Source organism: Entelurus aequoreus, linkage group LG24 (assembly GCF_033978785.1).
Source record: "Entelurus aequoreus isolate RoL-2023_Sb linkage group LG24, RoL_Eaeq_v1.1, whole genome shotgun sequence".
Classification (NCBI taxonomy): domain Eukaryota; kingdom Metazoa; phylum Chordata; class Actinopteri; order Syngnathiformes; family Syngnathidae; genus Entelurus; species Entelurus aequoreus.
The window spans coordinates 32,628,150-32,645,300 of record NC_084754.1 but is presented as its reverse complement, the minus strand read 5'-3'; the positions used below and the strand labels follow the sequence as shown (position 1 = coordinate 32,645,300).

Below are 17,151 nucleotides of genomic sequence, written 5' to 3'. Positions count from 1 at the left end.
CCATTAAATTGTACAACATGTAATGTACAGAATATCAAAAGTGTTTATTCAGGCAGAAATATCACAGATTACATTACAAAACATCTGTGACAATAATATCATGATTGTAACAATTCACATTTTGTGTTAGTAATGCAGGAGACTAGTATCTAAACACGGAAGTGTAGCTCCTCTCCTCCAAAAAGCAAGTTGCTAAACAGCAAGAATTTAAATTCTGTTAGACACACCAACACACTGCGGGTCATTTTTTAAATACCGTATTTTTCGGAGTATAGGTCGCTCCGTAGTATAAGTCGCACCGGCCGAAAATGCATAATAAAGAAGGAAAAAAACATATATAACTCGCACTGGAGTATAAGTCGCATTTTTTGGGGGAAATTTATTTGATAAAACCCAACACCAAGAATAGACATTTGAAAGGCAATTTAAAATAAATAAAGTTTCAAAAACGTAATTATCTGTCTACGGTACAGTTATTATTGATGAAAAATTATATAAATTATAGCTATAAATAGCGGTTAATTTTGAGTTAACTATGAACAAAATGCAATTAAATATTTTATTGATTTCACAGCCCTAAAGTGTGTATGTAATATAGTAACAGGCACATTAATAATAATAATAATAATAAAATATTTACGTATTTCAGTCATTTTAAGCATACGGCAGCGCTTTAATTAAATTAAGTCTATTTCTGCAATTTTTCTGCTATTTCCTTCAACAACAGCAACACTCACTCATGGCTGACTTCCTGAGAGCCAACAACAACTACTTTGGGACAAATGATGTAGCAGAACCTTATATTTTTGAGCATGAATGTATGGGGGATGAGTTTTAGAAGCTAAGAGATAAGCAGATCCAGCTCTTGTGAAACAAAAATCATCATGCAGCACTATTGCTAAGTGCTGAACAAGAAATACAAACACTTACTGTACAATGTCTGTTCTCAGTGAGATGCCGACTGATAGTATGATTATATTTTCCTATTTAGTTAAAGAATTCATCATAATCCTCACACAGGAAAAAAACAAAACAAAATGTATAAGTTGGATGTCAAAGTTGACTAACTTCGCGGTGTATGGCCACAACTTTCTACTATACAAGTGAGAGGCATGATTTATAATCTAGAATGAACTTTTACCAACTCAGGGGCTATACAGCAGCTCACCAACTCAATATGTCAATACTGTTGTTGCATAAGCTAGTTACCTGTCTGTGATCAATGCTTCGCTAAACGTAGTTCCTTAACGTCAGCAATTATAATATCAGTAATACTTGGTTGGTATTCAGGTCATGAGATGTAAATGTAGGATTGTTGGATTTTGGATGTTTTTAGAGGGCTTTATGGGCACAAGACGCTATAATGTAGTGACTCCCATTACCTCCATTGTTTGCAGACTTTTGCAAGTTAGAATGCATAAAAAAGAAAGACGTGTTCAGTGTTTCCCATAAACTGCCAAGATACCTGTGGCGGTGGGGCGTGGCTACGGGCGTGGTCACCATGACATCGAGTAATTTGCATAATTTACTACAATGATATGATTTTCTCTAAAAAGGCTCCAAAAATTATACTTACTAATTAATAATTACAGTTGTTTTAAACGTCCATCCATCCATCCATCCATTTTACAATATAATTACAACACTTTATGTACATATTTACATACAGATTTGAACAATAAGTTATTCACTGAAATATATCTATTAATTGTGGTTCTTACAAAAAATATATCTTATAAAATATAAAAGCTAAAATGTCTCTTAAAGCTCTGCCCCTTTAATTAGTGCATACTAAATAATTTAACTTTAGCCTACTACTACAACCATATTATTTACCAGCAACATAAAGTGAAACAGAGGCAGAGGTGTCCTGCCACAGTCAGTAACAAATAAACAGAAAACAGTAGTGGTCAAATACAAATAAGGCAACAAGAGAAGTATCCTACACTTCTCTTTTGTAAAGTAAATGTGAACAGCCTATATGGGCATCTACATCAACTATATGATTTGCCTGAGAAGCTGGACAGGACAAAAAAATAAAATATATATATATATATATATATATATATATATATATATATATATATATATATATATATATATATATATATATATATATATATATATATATATATATATATATATATTTATTTTTTTTATTTTTTATTTGTGGCGGACGTAATTCTTTCGTGGCGGGGCGACCCAAATAAATGAATGTGTGGGAAACACTGGTGTTCTTATCCTTCACATGGATTGTGAATGATAGACAACATATCAAAAAAAGTGCAGTTCCCCTTTAATACCTATGTATTATTGCAACCCCTGCTCCATTGCTGTTAATGTGATGCAGGTTCTCTAAGGGAAGACGCAGTAATCTTCGAGGTTCCGCTGTCAAGTCATTGAACTTCATTGCTGAAGATGAATCTTCTGCAGCTCAAAGCAGGACACGACCTCAACACACTACTCGGAGAAACAAACAAACCCTAGTAGAAGAGGATGTAAGCCAGGTGCCTCTTACAAGCAATGACAGCATAGAGGAATGTAAGAATAAAAAAAAGGTTGTTGAGGATGAAGGTGTGGATACAAATAGCGATGCCAAAATAGATGAGCCATGTCACACAAGCGAGTCTCCAGTGAAGATCCCATCACCTAATGTTGTTGTCAGCATCCCTGCATCAGAGCATTTGTCTGCTGAGTATGCAAAACAACCTGAGCCCTCTCCTGGACGTAAATCTGCTAAAATTGCCATAGCGGGTAACGCCAGAAGGTCCCGCCGAAGCTCTGTTAGGTGTTCCCTCAAGGTGCGTCACTCTCTGACAGGCTTGCGTCACAGTATGAAGAAGGAATCTCTTCTCCGTGCCTCACAACGATCCATGATGAAGAGAAAGGTGGCTCGTATGGACAACTCATCATGTAGCAGCAGCATTGATGGTGAGAAAGGAAAAAATAATATGATCAAATATGTTTAAAACTAGAGATTTCCGATAATATCGGACTGCCGATATTATCGGCCGATAAATGCTTCAAAATGTGATATCGTAAATTATCGGTATCGGTTTAAAAAAGTAAAATGTATGACTTTTTAAAACGCTGCTGTTCGGAGTGGTACACGAACGTAGGGAGAAGTACAGAGCGCCAATAAACCTTAAAGGCCCTGCCTTTGCGTGCCGGCCCAATCACATAATATCTACGGCTTTTCACATCAAATCAACTTTATCAATCAATCAATCAATGTTTATTTATATAGCCCTAAATCACAAGTGTCTCAAAGGGCTGTACAAGCCACAACGACATCCTCGGTACAGAGCCCACATACGGGCCAGGAAAACTCACCCCAGTGGGACGTCAATGTGAATGACTATGAGAAACCTTGGAGAGGACCGCATATGTGGGTAACCCCCCCCCCCACCCCCCCCCCCCCCTCTAGGGGAGACCGAAAGCAATGGATGTCGAGTGGGTCTGACATAATATTGTGAAAGTCCAACACATCAGCGAAAGTCCAGTCCATAGTGGGGCCAGCAGGAACCATCCCGAGTGGAGACGGGTCAGCAGCGTAGAGATGTCCCCATCTGATGGACAGGCTAGCGGTCCACCCCGGGTTGGGAGCACAGTAGAAAAGAAAAGAAAAGAAACGGCAGATCAACTGGTCTAAACAGGGAGTCTATTTAAAGGCTGGAGTATACAAATGAGTTTTAAGATGAGACTTAAATGCTTCTACTGAGGTAGCATCTCTAACTTTTACCGGGAGGGCATTCCATAGTATTGGAGCCCGAATAGAAAACGCTCTATAGCCCGCAGACTTTTTTTGGGCTCTGGGAATCACTAATAAGCCGGAGTTCTTTGAACGCAGATTTCTTGCCGGGACATATGGTACAATACAATCGTCAAGATAGGCAGGAGCTTGACCGTGTAGTATTTTATACGTAAGTAGTAAAACCTTAAAGTCGCATCTTAGGTGCACAGGAAGCCAGTGCAAGTGAGCCAGTATAGGCGTAATATGATCAAACTTTCTTGTTTTTGTCAAAAGTCTAGCAGCCGCATTTTGTACCATCTGTAATCTTTTAATGCTAGACATAGGGAGGCCCGAAAATAAAACGTTACAGTAATCGAGACGAGATGTAACGAACGCATGGATAATGATCTCAGCATCGCTTGTGGACAAAATGGGACGAATTTTAGCGATATTACAGAGATGAAAGAAGGCCGTTTTAGTAACACTTTTAATGTGCGACTCAAACGAGAGAGTTGGGTCGAAGATAATACCCAGATTCTTTACCGAGTCGCCTTGTTTAATTGTTTGGTTGTCAAATGTTAAGGTGGTATTATTAAATAGATGTCGGTGTTGAGCAGGACCGATAATCAGCATTTCCGTTTTCTTAGCGTTGAGTTGCAAAAAGTTAGCGGACATCCATTGTTTAATTTCATTAAGACACGCCTCCAGCTGACTACAATCCGGCGTGTTGGTCAACTTTAGGGGCATGTAGAGTTGGGTGTCATCAGCATAACAGTGAAAGCTAACACCGTATTTGCGTATGATGTCACCTAGCGGCAGCATGTAAATACTAAAGAGTGCAGGGCCAAGAACCGAACCCTGGGGAACTCCGCACGTTACCTTAAGGTAACGAGGTCACATTGTTATGGGAGACACACTGCATCCTGTCAGTAAGATAATAATGATAAATGGGTTGTACTTGTATAGCGCTTTTCTACCTTCAAGGTACTCAAAGCGCTTTGACAGTATTTCCACATTTACCCATTCACACACACATTCACACACTGATGGCGGGAGCTGCCATGCAAGGCGCTAACCAGCAGCCATCAGAGGCAAAGGGTGAAGTGTCTTGCCCAAGGACACAACGGACGTGACTAGGAAGGTAGAAGGTGGGAATTGAACCCCAGTAACCAGCAACACTCCGATTGCTGGCACAGCCACTCTACCAACTTCGCCACGCCGTCCCAACAAGATAAGAGTTAAACCAAGACAAGGCTGAGTCTGTCATCCCAATACGCGTTTTGATACGCTCTAATAAAATATTATGATCAACAGTATCGAAAGCGGCGCTAAGATCAAGAAGCAGCAACATAGATGACGCATCAGAATCCATCGTTAGCAATAGATCATTAGTCATTTTTGCGAGGGCTGTCTCCGTAGAGTGATTTGCCCTGAAACCGGACTGAAAAGGTTCACAGAGATTGTTAGACGCTAAGTGTTCATTTAGCTGCTGTGCTACAATTTTTTCGAGGATTTTCGAGATAAACGGAAGGTGGGACACCAGCCGGTAGTTTACCAGGAGATCAGGATCAAAGTTAGGTCTTTTGAGTAGAGGATGAATAACCGCTTTTTTGAATGCTAAGGGAACAGTGCCAGAGGAAAGTGATAAGTTTATAATATTTAACACTGATGGACCTAATAATACAAAAAGCTCCTTGATAAGTTTCCCAGGAATTGGGTCAAGTAAACATGTTGTTTGTTTTGTCCCATTTACACATTTTGACAATTCCTCCAATGTTATTTCATCAAAGAGAGAGAAACTATTTTGGAGGGCGGTATCCGTCGTATATACAGTCGTATTTGTGTTAATAGAACCCACTTGTAGCTGAGATGCATTGTCTTTAATCTCTTTTCTAATGACTTCAATTTTCTTATTAAAGAAATTCATAAAGTCATCTGCTGAGTGGGTGGAGCTACTGGGACGAGTCCCTTGTTGGGTTAGCGATGCTACTGTACTAAACAGAAATTTAGGATCATTTTTGTTGAGGTGGATGAGATTTGAGTAATATTTAGCTTTAGCTGAGGTAAGCATGCGTTTATAAGTTATTAAACTATCACACCATGCTTGATGGAAAACCTCAAGTTTAGTCGCACGCCATTTGCGTTCCAGCTTTCTACATGATCATTTCTGGGCTTTATTTTCTTCTGTAAACCATGGGGTACGCCTTTTAGGGGCCCTTTTTAGCTTTAGCGGTGCTACAATATCAATGGTGTCGCGCAGGGCGTCATTAAAGTTGTTAGTGAGGTTATCAATAGAGCCCACATAATTTGGGAATGGTGCCATTACTGAAGGCAGTAGGTCAGTAAGAGTTGTCGTTGTGGCAGCATTAATGTTGCGGCTGCTATAGTAGTTATTATTATTATTATTATTAGTTTGTTGACAATGAGTCAGAACTTCGAATTTTATAAGGTAATGATCGGACATTACTTTAGTGTACGGGAGTATCGTAACTTTAGAGGTGGTGACACCCCTGACAAGCACTAGATCTATCGTATTACCGTTGCGATGCGTGGGTTCATTTATTATTTGTGTAAGACCACAGCTATCAATTATAGTCTGGAGCGCCACGCATGGATGATCGGACATTACTTTAGTGTACGGGAGTATCGTAACTTTAGAGGTGGTGACACCCCTGACAAGCACTAGATCTATCGTATTACCGTTGCGATGCGTGGGTTCATTTATTACACATTATTATGTGTAAGACCACAGCTATCAATTATAGTCTGGAGCGCCACGCATGGAGGGTCCGATGGGGTATTCATATGGATATAAAAGTCCCCCATTATGATTATATTGTCGGCGTGCGTCACTAGATCAGCAACAAACTCTGAGAATTCACTGATGAAGTCCGAATAGGGCCCAGGGGGGCGGTAGATAACAGCCAGGTGGAGAGGCAGCGGTGTGACAAACCTCAAAGTGAGCACCTCAAACGAGTTATATTTATTATTTAGGTTAGGTGTAAGATTATAGTTTTCATTGTATATTAGTGTGACACCCCCTCCCCTTTTAAGAGGTCGGGCAACATGTGTATTGGTATAGTTAGGAGGAGATGCCTCATTTAGCGCAAAAAAATCGTCTGGTTTGAGCCAGGTCTCGGCGAGACCAACGACGTCAAGTTTGTTGTCTCTAATGACTTCATTAACTAATAACGTTTTGGAAGATAATGATCTTATGTTTAAAAAGCCCATATTATAGGTAGTGGGCTGTTTTGAGGATTGTTTGTTGAAATTATCCGAAGTAGCAATATTAATAATGTTGCGTTCATTATGCGTATTGCACTTTAAATAGTTTCGACCATATCTAGGAATTGATACGACGGGGATATTCAGATTGTTTGCTTGATGTTGCGATAAACTGAACGCATCATAGTTAGCTACCTCAGTACAATGTATGTCTGCCTCTGACACGGTCACAAAAGAAAAAACATTATGTGAGTTGTGTTTTATTCTAAGAGAATTGCTATGTGTGCAGGGATTATCCAGCCTGACGCCGGCTAGTTCTAGTTTGAATGACTTCTTACCCGGAGACTCCACGCTTCTTTGGTTAGCTTTTCTCTTTGTTGTTAGCCCAGCTCGGCATCCCCGCTTCTGCTTCCGCTCGCACCGCTTATGTCGTCTCCCTTGGCGGTCACCGCTAGCACTTGACTCCGCTGCTACAAAGGCCGCTCGATGTAGCCCACGAAGTATTCCCATGCTAGAGAGGGGGTCCACCGTACATGCATCTTTCAGTCTATAACGACCCGATCCATCCACATCCAGAATTGTCTGTCGGTCGTATGTGATCACAGAGTGTTCACGCTTTGAGCCAGCCATGAAATTGACAGAAATGACGGGTGTTTTTTGCCAAATCGCTCTACACTCCCAAGAGCGTTAGCATAGCCGCAGCATACCATGCGCCGCCATCTTGCTATATAACTTTATTTATAAAGCACATTTAAAATTTACCACAGGGGTAGCCAAAGTGCTGTACAATGGGCAGGTTAAAAAATAATACGAGAACCGAGCAAACACAACACGATAAAAAATAAATAAAACATAAAAACAGGTTCACAGCAGGTGTATTATGGGGCGCCATTGCAGGATGGATATCACTCAGTGTTAAGAGCCATGGAATAAAAGTATGTTTTTAAGAGAGATTTAAAAACAGGAAGAGAGGAGGCTTGTCTAACACTAAGAGGTAGGTCGTTCCAGAGCTTGGGAGCAGCAGCGGCGAAAGCTCTGTCACCTCTAAGCTTCAGCCTTGTGTCTGGGACCGTCAGTAGCAGCTGATCGGCTGATCTTAGGGATCGGGTGGGGCAGTAAGGCTGAAGGAGGTCGGAGAGATATGTTGGCGCGAGGTTGTTTAGACATTTAAAAACAAATAAAAGGAGTTTAAAATTGATTCGGTAATGCACAGGGAGCCAGTGAAGGGCCGCTAATATAGGGGTGATGTGCTCACGTCTGCGGGTCTGTGTTAGCAGACGAGCAGCAGAGTTCTGCACGAGCTGCAGGCGGGCGAGGGAGGCCTGGCTAATGCCTACATACAGGGCATTGCAGTATTCAAGACGAGTCGAGATAAAGGCGTGGATTAATTTCTTGAGATCATGTCCTGATAGAAGCGGTTTCACTTTCGCTATTTGGCGTAATTGATAATTGACACACACAAGTGAATGCAATGCTTCCAGGACGCTACAATATACACCTCCTCTACCCCCTAACCCCCCTCAACCCCGCCGCCCACCTCAACCTCCTCATGCTCTCTCAGGGAGAGCATGTCCCAGATTCCAAGCTGCTGTTTTGAGGCATGGTAAAAAAAATAATGCACTTTGTGACTTCAATAATAAATATGGCAGTGCCATGTTGGCATTTTTTCCATAACTTGAGTTGATTTATTTTGGAAAACCTTGTTACATTGTTTAATGCATCCAGCGGGGCATCACAACAAAATTAGGCATAATAATGTGTTAATTCCACGACTGTATATATCGGTATCGGTTGATATCGGAATCGGTAATTAAGAGTTGGACAATATCGGATATCGGCAAAAAAACCCATTATCGGACATCTCTATTTAAAACTTCTTTGTGTGAATTTTTTGTCTATATATTCTTTGTGATTGACTGGTGACCAGACCGAGGTGTACCCTAATCAGGACAAGGGATGTAGAAAATTGATGGATGGATGGATTTCAAAACATCTGGTCTTGATTTCAGTCACTTATTGGGAATGGATGGATATATTTGTTACATAGTTTTTTTTTGTGGTTGTTGCAGATGTTTCAAATGAGTCTACGGAAGAGACTGTGGAAAAAGTGTAAGTATTAAGATATTTTCTTTGCCAAACGAAAGTCCAAAAACTTCACTTTGAAGTAGAATAAAATGAAAAAAAATGTTTTTGTGACAATTAACAGGGCTGTTCCAGAAGACACATGGCCTGAAACTCGGGTAATAAGCAATAGGTCGCATACACGCCCATTCTTTCTGCCGTTTGGGAGGGCAAATGATATCCTTTTATCGTTATATCTTGTACCATATTAATGTATACGCAGGGTGCAGAGCCGTCTTTGGCACGTGTTACTCGTTCTGTGGCTGCTAACTCACCCAAACTGGCCCCGCCATCGCTGTTTACCCCTGACAGGAGCACCATGGACAAGAGAATACGTATCTGCTCACGATATTAACATTTATGTCTGTTAAATTGTTTTGTATGCAGCAATTTTTGTTAAAAAGCTTTGCATTTTCTTGTTTCAGTTGTCCCTGACGAGCTTCATACGTCCGAGACAAGCCGGAGGTGAGCCTGAGTGTTAAATGCATTCAGTATTGTACCTCTATTGGAGCAACAAACTAAGCCCATGTCCACACAAATTAGGATATTTTTAAAAGAATGCACATTTCCCCCACTGTGGTGGCGTCTATAAAAAAAAAAAAGAAAGAAAAGGAATCTGTCCACATGAAAACTAATTCACCTGATGTTGTGTCAAAAAGCAGACATGACTTGATCCTCAATTCCAACGCCTGTGCAGTGTACATTATATTTAAAATTGTGCTTGCTTGCATGGAGCCCAGAACACAACATGGATGTTTTTTTTGCCTGTAATTGTTGGAAGCTGCCTGCATGTCTACCTCTGCACGGGATGTTATAATGACGTACCGTATTCATAGTTTGGCCGGGGGTGCGACTTATGTGTGAAATTAACACATTACCGTAAAATATCAAATACTATTATTTAGCTCATTCACGTAAGAGACTAGACCAGTGGTTCTTAACCTGGGTTCGATCGAACCCTAGGGGTTCGGTGAGTCGGCCTCGGGTTCGGCAGAGCCTCCGCTGCGGAGGTCAAGACACACCCAACTCATCGTGTAAATAAAAACTTCTCCCTGTCGCGTATTATGGATACCCCCCAAACAATGTTCCCTCTAATTTTCCATATGTGTGAGCAAACGCAAAAACTCCTTGAGCATTCAGTGGAGCACATGTGAGCAACGTCAGACGTGCACATGCACTGTGGTCACACCTGCAGCACACCTGTCCCAAACCTGACTAAATAACAAGTTCAATGTTGTATTATTATAATCAAATGACAGCAGTCATTTCCATGATATTGTTTTGTAATATATAAGTGTTTTGGCCCACTTACAATGACTATAACATATTGTTTTTCATGAGCTGTTTACTAATATATTATATGTCTGGGTGGGGGGTCCTGCTTTGGAAATAATGTGTACCCCTTTCAGATATCGCATTTAGTTCCCACTAAAACATTCACATGTTGCACAATGAGATATAAACATGGGATCATGTGTACATTCCTGTAACTTTCTGTTTGTAAAATATGCCTTTTATTAGTATTTCTTTAATATAATAACATCATTTTATGATTACGGTTCGGGTTCGGTGAATGCGCATGTGAAACTGGTGGGGTTCGGTACCTCCAACAAGGTTAAGAACCACTGGACTAGACGTATAAAATTTCATGGGATTTAGCGATTAGGAGTGACAGATAGTCTGGTAAACGTATAGCATGTTCTATATGTTATAGTTATTTGAATGCCTCTTACCATAATATGTTACGTTAACATACCAGGCACGTTCTCAGTTGGTTATTTATGCCTCATATAACGTACACTTATTCAGCCTGTTGTTCACTATTCTTTATTTATTTTAAATTGCCTTTCAAATGTCTATTCTTGGTGTTGGGTTTTATCAAATAAATGTCCCCAAAAAATGTGATTTATACTCCAGTGCGACTTATACTCCGAAAAATACGGTAATCATAAACAAGTATGTTTAGAACTAAAAACTTTTTTTATGGCTTTCTTTTTAATGTTACAAGACAGAGTTTGTTGTGGGGGCCATTTAGTCAGGGAGGGACCCACAGAAGCATTCTGTGCCAATTGAGAAGAGTGATACATGCCTTTTATTTTGTCCCCAAAAGTTTCATCACTCAATTTGCCAGTCACTTTTTTGATATTGAAAATTGAGAGGGACCTTTGTGAAATTGGCCCCTTATATCATTGCAAATATTAAAATAAAACTGCCGTTTTTGTTGTATTTCGTGCCGTAAAGTTATTAAAGTTTTTCTAAAAGGCATTTTATGACTAGTGACATCATCAGCCCCCCCAGCTTGTCCCAAACGTTTGTGCTGCGAAAACTTTTTGTCTTATTAAAATAGTTTAAATGTTAATGTTTTAATGTTCATACGCAGCCACCTAACTTGTCAAAATCTCCCCAAACCTGTACCAAACATCTGCTACATTTGTGCTGGATTGAATTGAGTATTGATTTTCCAGCATAAATATTGATTTGGTATCAGAGGGTTTGATAGATATGTCAATGACCCTCTGCACATCACTATGGATGTGAGTAGTAATCAAACGTTTATAACATTAAAACTAAAATAACAAAAAAAAATTACAGCACAAACGTTTGGGACAATTTTTGGGAGATCTTGACAAATACGGGAGCTTGATAACGTCATTAGTCAGAAAATGTATTTTAGAATAGGTTAAAAACCTTAACGGCACACATGGACTTTTTTTACAGCACAAACTTGGTACAAACAAATGGCAGTGTTATTTTAATATTTACAATTGTGGGAGGGCAACTTCACACAGGTTCTAGAGTGCTCTGATTACTAACTAAATATAGCACAAAAAAAAGTGGTTAGACTTAGACTTAGACTTCCTTTTTATTGTCATTCAAATTTGAAATTTACAGCACAAATAAGAACGAAATTTCGTTACATAAGCTCATGGTAGTGCAGGATAAAAAAAAGCAATAAGGTGCATAAATAAATAAATATATATAAATATATATATATATAAAATAAATAAATATATATAAATAAATAAATAGATTACTGTACAGATAAATATATTGCACTTTTTCACATGCGTCCACATTTATGGATGTATGTTATATTGTCTTTTTTACTCCAGCCAGATAATCCATTTTGGGGGAGTTGAGAGGATAATTTAATTATGATGCGTTCAAGAGTCTTACGGCTTGAGGGAAGAAGCTGTTACAGAACCTGTAGGTTCTGCTTCGGAGGCTGCAGAACCTCTTTCTAGAGTCCAGCAGTGTTAAGTTGGCAACACCGATCCCATCTTAGTCTTCTTATTCTCTGGCAGACCAGGTGCGGTAAAATTTGTGTCAAAGCAAGGGCAGACATGTAGCAGAAAAAGTTTTTTTGGGCAGGCCCAGGGCATGCATGGTTCAGGAATAGACTGAGGGTTTAATGATTTTTTTACGTAACTATATTATTCTTGGTTCAGTGGTAAGCAGTATCTCACTGGTTTTGCCTTCAAGACATGTCACTGTTTTTTATTTCATAAAAAAATCTTGTAGGTCAAGTCAGAGCATCAAACGCAAAGCACCATATACTGTGGAGGAAAGTCCTAAGAGATTCTCGCCTCCCAAGAAGAGTCGCAGCGTACGTTGCACAAATAAGTCAAAATTAAAAACACACCAATAATGCTGTAAAAAATACTCCTTATGATTTTTCTGTTTTTTATTAAACAGGCAGCCAGACCGAATATGACATCTTTCCTCCACACTGTGCAGAAGAATCAGATGCTGATGATGACTCCAAATTCTTTCAGTCGTAATCCTATCATGAAGTCTTTCATTAAGTACAACACTCCTCTCAAGATTGATCCCAAGGTATGTTTAAATTTCCACCTTTGCATGACTACACAGCTGCTTAATAAGCTTGCCAGCGACCTCATTTAGACTCTAGTGAACGGTGGAACTTCTTCAATAATATTTTGCTGCAACTCTGTTAAGATTTTAAAACCGTTCACTCAATTAGAATTGAATGGAATAGTTAATATTAAAAAAATCCACAGTCAAAATGTAACCATAGAGATGAAACATTTCAAGTCATATAAGTGTAAAAGCAATTTTAAGACATTTTAGTTATCTATCTTGGTAAGGCATACATAAAGAAAAACTGTCTATACTTAAATGATCAATGACACATCTTACACTTTATTTTGTTAAAGCAGCCATATGTAAGAATCTGGCCAGAAATGGTACTGCAATCACGGTCAAAATTCTGTAGTCCCCCCCCTCATTGACGGAGGTTCCCAGATACGCAGCTGAATCCAGCTCGATATAACCAACACATTTTACACAGAAATTAGACTATTTTCAGGAAGAAGTGTGTCATACCTGCGTACAATATCACAACAAATGGCAATCATATGGTTATGGTCAGTACTTTCAGGAAAGACTAAAACGAACTACAACCAACAGAATGGTTATACTGGTGAAAACAAGTAGAGCATGCTTAGCAGCCTAATGTACGCCCAAAACTAAAGAGATATTATACCAAGGTATGCCTGTAGGCTACTGTTTCAAACGTTTCAGATTGCCGTATAACTTGGTCCACAATATGCAAACACGAATGAGATTTGGCCGTCTCCATGCGTTTCACATTGCCACGGCAGCTATGCTAATGTTACACCCCATTTCCTCAGCGTATCAGCATATTGAGAACAAAATAGGCACTGACACTACCCATATCCACATATCCAAAAATATATTTTGCCCTGTCAGTTGGATGACACATCGACATACAGGCTAACGGGCATATATTTCCCCGTTCGCCTACATGTCGATGTGTCATCGAATTAGGCTATGCCTATGCTCCAATTGACCGGGCTAGCACGCTAAGCATTTGTTGCATGAACATACTAACTTTGTTAGACAAGATCATAGACTGTATTGGACAATATAGTTTACATACGAAATGTCCATTTCCATGTATAACAAGGAATAAGAAAACTTAAATACCTGACTTACCTATCAAGGAGGAAATTGGCAAGTTTGGCGTCAGATGAAAAAAATCTTCTCCGCCTTCAATCCTCTCCATCTTTCCAAGACATCCGATACAAATCCTTGTTTTGTTCCCGGCTTTGTCATGAAGACATTGAGAATCGTAACAAGGCCTTTTGGATTTATTAAGGTCTGCCATGTTTAGTAACTTTACCAGTGGCAGTAGCTAGACGAAGATGGCGGTGCGTAACTGGCAACCGGATGTAACACACTCACAGACTTTCTAATTGGTCAAACGGTGGAGGGTGGGACATTGAAATGAAAACAATAAGATTTCAGGGCTGTAAACCTAATTTTGAAATGAGCATGTCCCGGCTGAACTACTGTTATCAGTTATAGAGGTACTCAAAAATAACATTATTTATTAATGCCTTTTGACATATCAGGGCCATTTAATGATGACTTGACATGCTATTCTTAGATATGGCTCCTTGTGTAAAATTAAGTGAGCCACTTTAAACATGAAAATAGAACACTGTCCTCTTCCATAATGTGTACAATAGTCACCGAAGCCTTAGTGTTTTAGATGAAACACTTATACATGAAATCAATGTTAAAATAAAAAAATGTTGTGAATAAGCTAAACATACACACAATGATGATTCTGTTTTGAGTCCTAATGATGAGGTCTGTATGCAAGACAGTAGTTCAGATTTTGAAGTTATTGAGCAACTTTAGAGGTATTTTTCTGAAAGGAAGTGTTATTTCAGAAGTTCCTCTGAACATTCAAAGTAAATTTGCACACTAACTTTTTCAAATGATAATTCCTTTGGGGATTTTGATTATTGTTTATATCTAGCTTTAATGAGTACTGCTTCCTGAAACATATTTGTTTAATCTGTCCACAGTTGAGCACCACTATAGTGGTAAGTGTCAAAGCACTGTGTGTTGGTGGGCATTTGGTGATTTCTGTCATAGGGTAGCTTGATGTTGTGCCTCCTCATTTACCACCTAACAAAAGCCACACTTCTCCCTGTTACTAACTTATACGTCTAAACGCTTTAATGTGTCTGTTATCGAGCACTGCCTTTGCAGCGTCCATTTGTGAGAGGCCTTACACCCTTATTCCTAACTGCACTTGTTAGCTAATGGCATCTGATTGTGGGACACTAATGCTCATTATCTGCAGCATCAAAACTGTTTTTGCATCAAACCAAACTTAGTGTATACAACAATACAGTAAATTATGTGCCATGATTTTCATACTTTGCAGTGGTTATTGGTTTTGTAACATCAATACATTATTACAGTATGTACAGTTTATACAATACAATTAATATTAGATAGTGTTTCAGAAGAGAAGTTTTATTTGAATTCAATTTGAGAATATATTTGCTTAATAAAATTTATAATTTTACACAGTGAGGAAAATACTTATTTGATCCCCTGTAAATGTTGTAAGTTTACCCCCTTAAAAGGTGTACATAGTCCAGCTTTTTAATTGCAGTTTTATTGTAACAGAGAGAGACAGAATGTAAAAAAAAATCCTTAAAAATAAGATTAGATAACGGTTATAAATGTATTCGTATTTGATGCCACTATTGGCGCAGTAGTTCATAAATGGGAGAAATACAAAATATCAACCAATCGCCCTCGCTCTGAAACGCCATGTAAGATTTAATAGAGATGATTTGACTTGACTTGACTTTATTTATTCATGCTTGCAGTGGAGCCAAGGCCCCACTGAAAAAACAGCTGAACTTTACAATGAATATTAAACAAACAAAGATTTAAAAAAATTAAAAGAACAGACAGTATTTTATATAAAAAAAAACATTTTCATTTTCAGGGCAACAGCTGCATGGAAACTATTAGCATTCTGGTATATGACTGTATTACTTATTTAATTAGATAGTATTATTATACAGTTTAATTGCAGTATGCAGGGTAGAGTTTTTAAGTGTCTTTGTCTTGGCTTTGGGCTCGGGTTCAGCCAGCTTATGTTGGTTCCTCAATGTCCTGGCAGTGCGGCTGCCTCGTGTTGGAGGTAGCAGGTCATGCAGAGGGTGTTGCTCATCATGCATATCCCTGACCAGCTTCACTGCAGCCTCCTCTCTCCTGGTCTGGAGTGATGGTAGGGGTTGTGAGATGTTTCCAGCTCTCCTCGTAATGATTTTACAGGCACGTTTCTGGACTCGCTCTAACTCTGCCTGTTGTTTTTTGGAGCAGCCCACTAAGAGCACTGAGCTATATTCCAGACACGGCCTGATGAGAGTGGTGTAGATCAGACCTGGGCATTGTGCGGCCCGCGGGCCGCATCCGGCCCTTTGTACGTCCCTGTCCGGCCCGCGTGAGGCCAATTATAAATTACAAAATAAATTTTAAAAAGCATCTATTTCGAGTGTGCAATACAACGGTGCTGCTTTTGTTTTGAAAAGCGTTATTTGTATTACTTCCGTGTGGACGTATGCTCGTGCGCGCAGCGGCAATCTCAAATTACAAAATAAATTTAAAAAAACATCTTTGTCGTGCGTGCAATACAACTGTGCTGCTTTTATTTTGAAAAGTGTTATATGTGCGTATGTCCTGTGAGGGAAGGCGCACAGCGACAAGTGATGCCCGCTAAAAAGAGAAAAGTTGATGACGAATGGCGTGTTTTCAACAAGACAAGTAAAGGTAAAGCTGTGTGCTTATTTGTGGTACACACGTTGCTGTGTTTAAAGAATATAGTGTAACGACCTGCTGAAGTAGATGTTGTCTTCTTGAGTTGCGTAAATGAGTGAGGAGACGTGCGTGTGGAAGGAACGAGATATGTTGAGCTGTGTTAGTATAGCTTGCTCAATAAAAGTTTAAAAAGAGCGTCAGACTTGATGTGCACTTCTTCTGGACGCTACAATTGGTGGCAGAAGTAAAACTTTGCGCATACTGCACTGTTTGTGTGCTACGTCATCGGGAGGTACGTGCCACGTGAGGAGCTCGCCGCAAAGAGAGAGAGAGAGAGAGCGTTTACAGGTGCAGCCACGCTGCTTGCCACGGGGGGAATTCCGCCCTCAATGAAGACTCCCAGGTTTGATGGCAAGGCGAACTGGGAGGCATTTCATCCCACTTCTGACATCAAT

General features: G+C 39.5%; 1 protein-coding gene across 2 annotated transcripts in view; it reads left to right on the top strand.

Annotated features, from left to right (window-relative positions):
- The window catches only part of LOC133641904 (inner centromere protein-like), a 50,730-nt gene that overhangs the window by 14,711 nt on the left and 18,868 nt on the right, over positions 1-17,151 (top strand). Inside the window, exons 4-11 of one of the 2 annotated variants that reach the window (XM_062036015.1) lie at positions 2,351-2,931; positions 9,028-9,067; positions 9,165-9,198; positions 9,303-9,414; positions 9,505-9,544; positions 12,602-12,686; positions 12,776-12,916; positions 14,941-14,958. In XM_062036015.1, coding sequence (XP_061891999.1) covers positions 2,351-2,931; positions 9,028-9,067; positions 9,165-9,198; positions 9,303-9,414; positions 9,505-9,544; positions 12,602-12,686; positions 12,776-12,916; positions 14,941-14,958 — 1,051 coding nt within the window. The remainder of the gene's footprint in view (positions 1-2,350; positions 2,932-9,027; positions 9,068-9,164; positions 9,199-9,302; positions 9,415-9,504; positions 9,545-12,601; positions 12,687-12,775; positions 12,917-14,940; positions 14,959-17,151) is intronic. The other variant, XM_062036016.1, reaches the window with a different exon arrangement.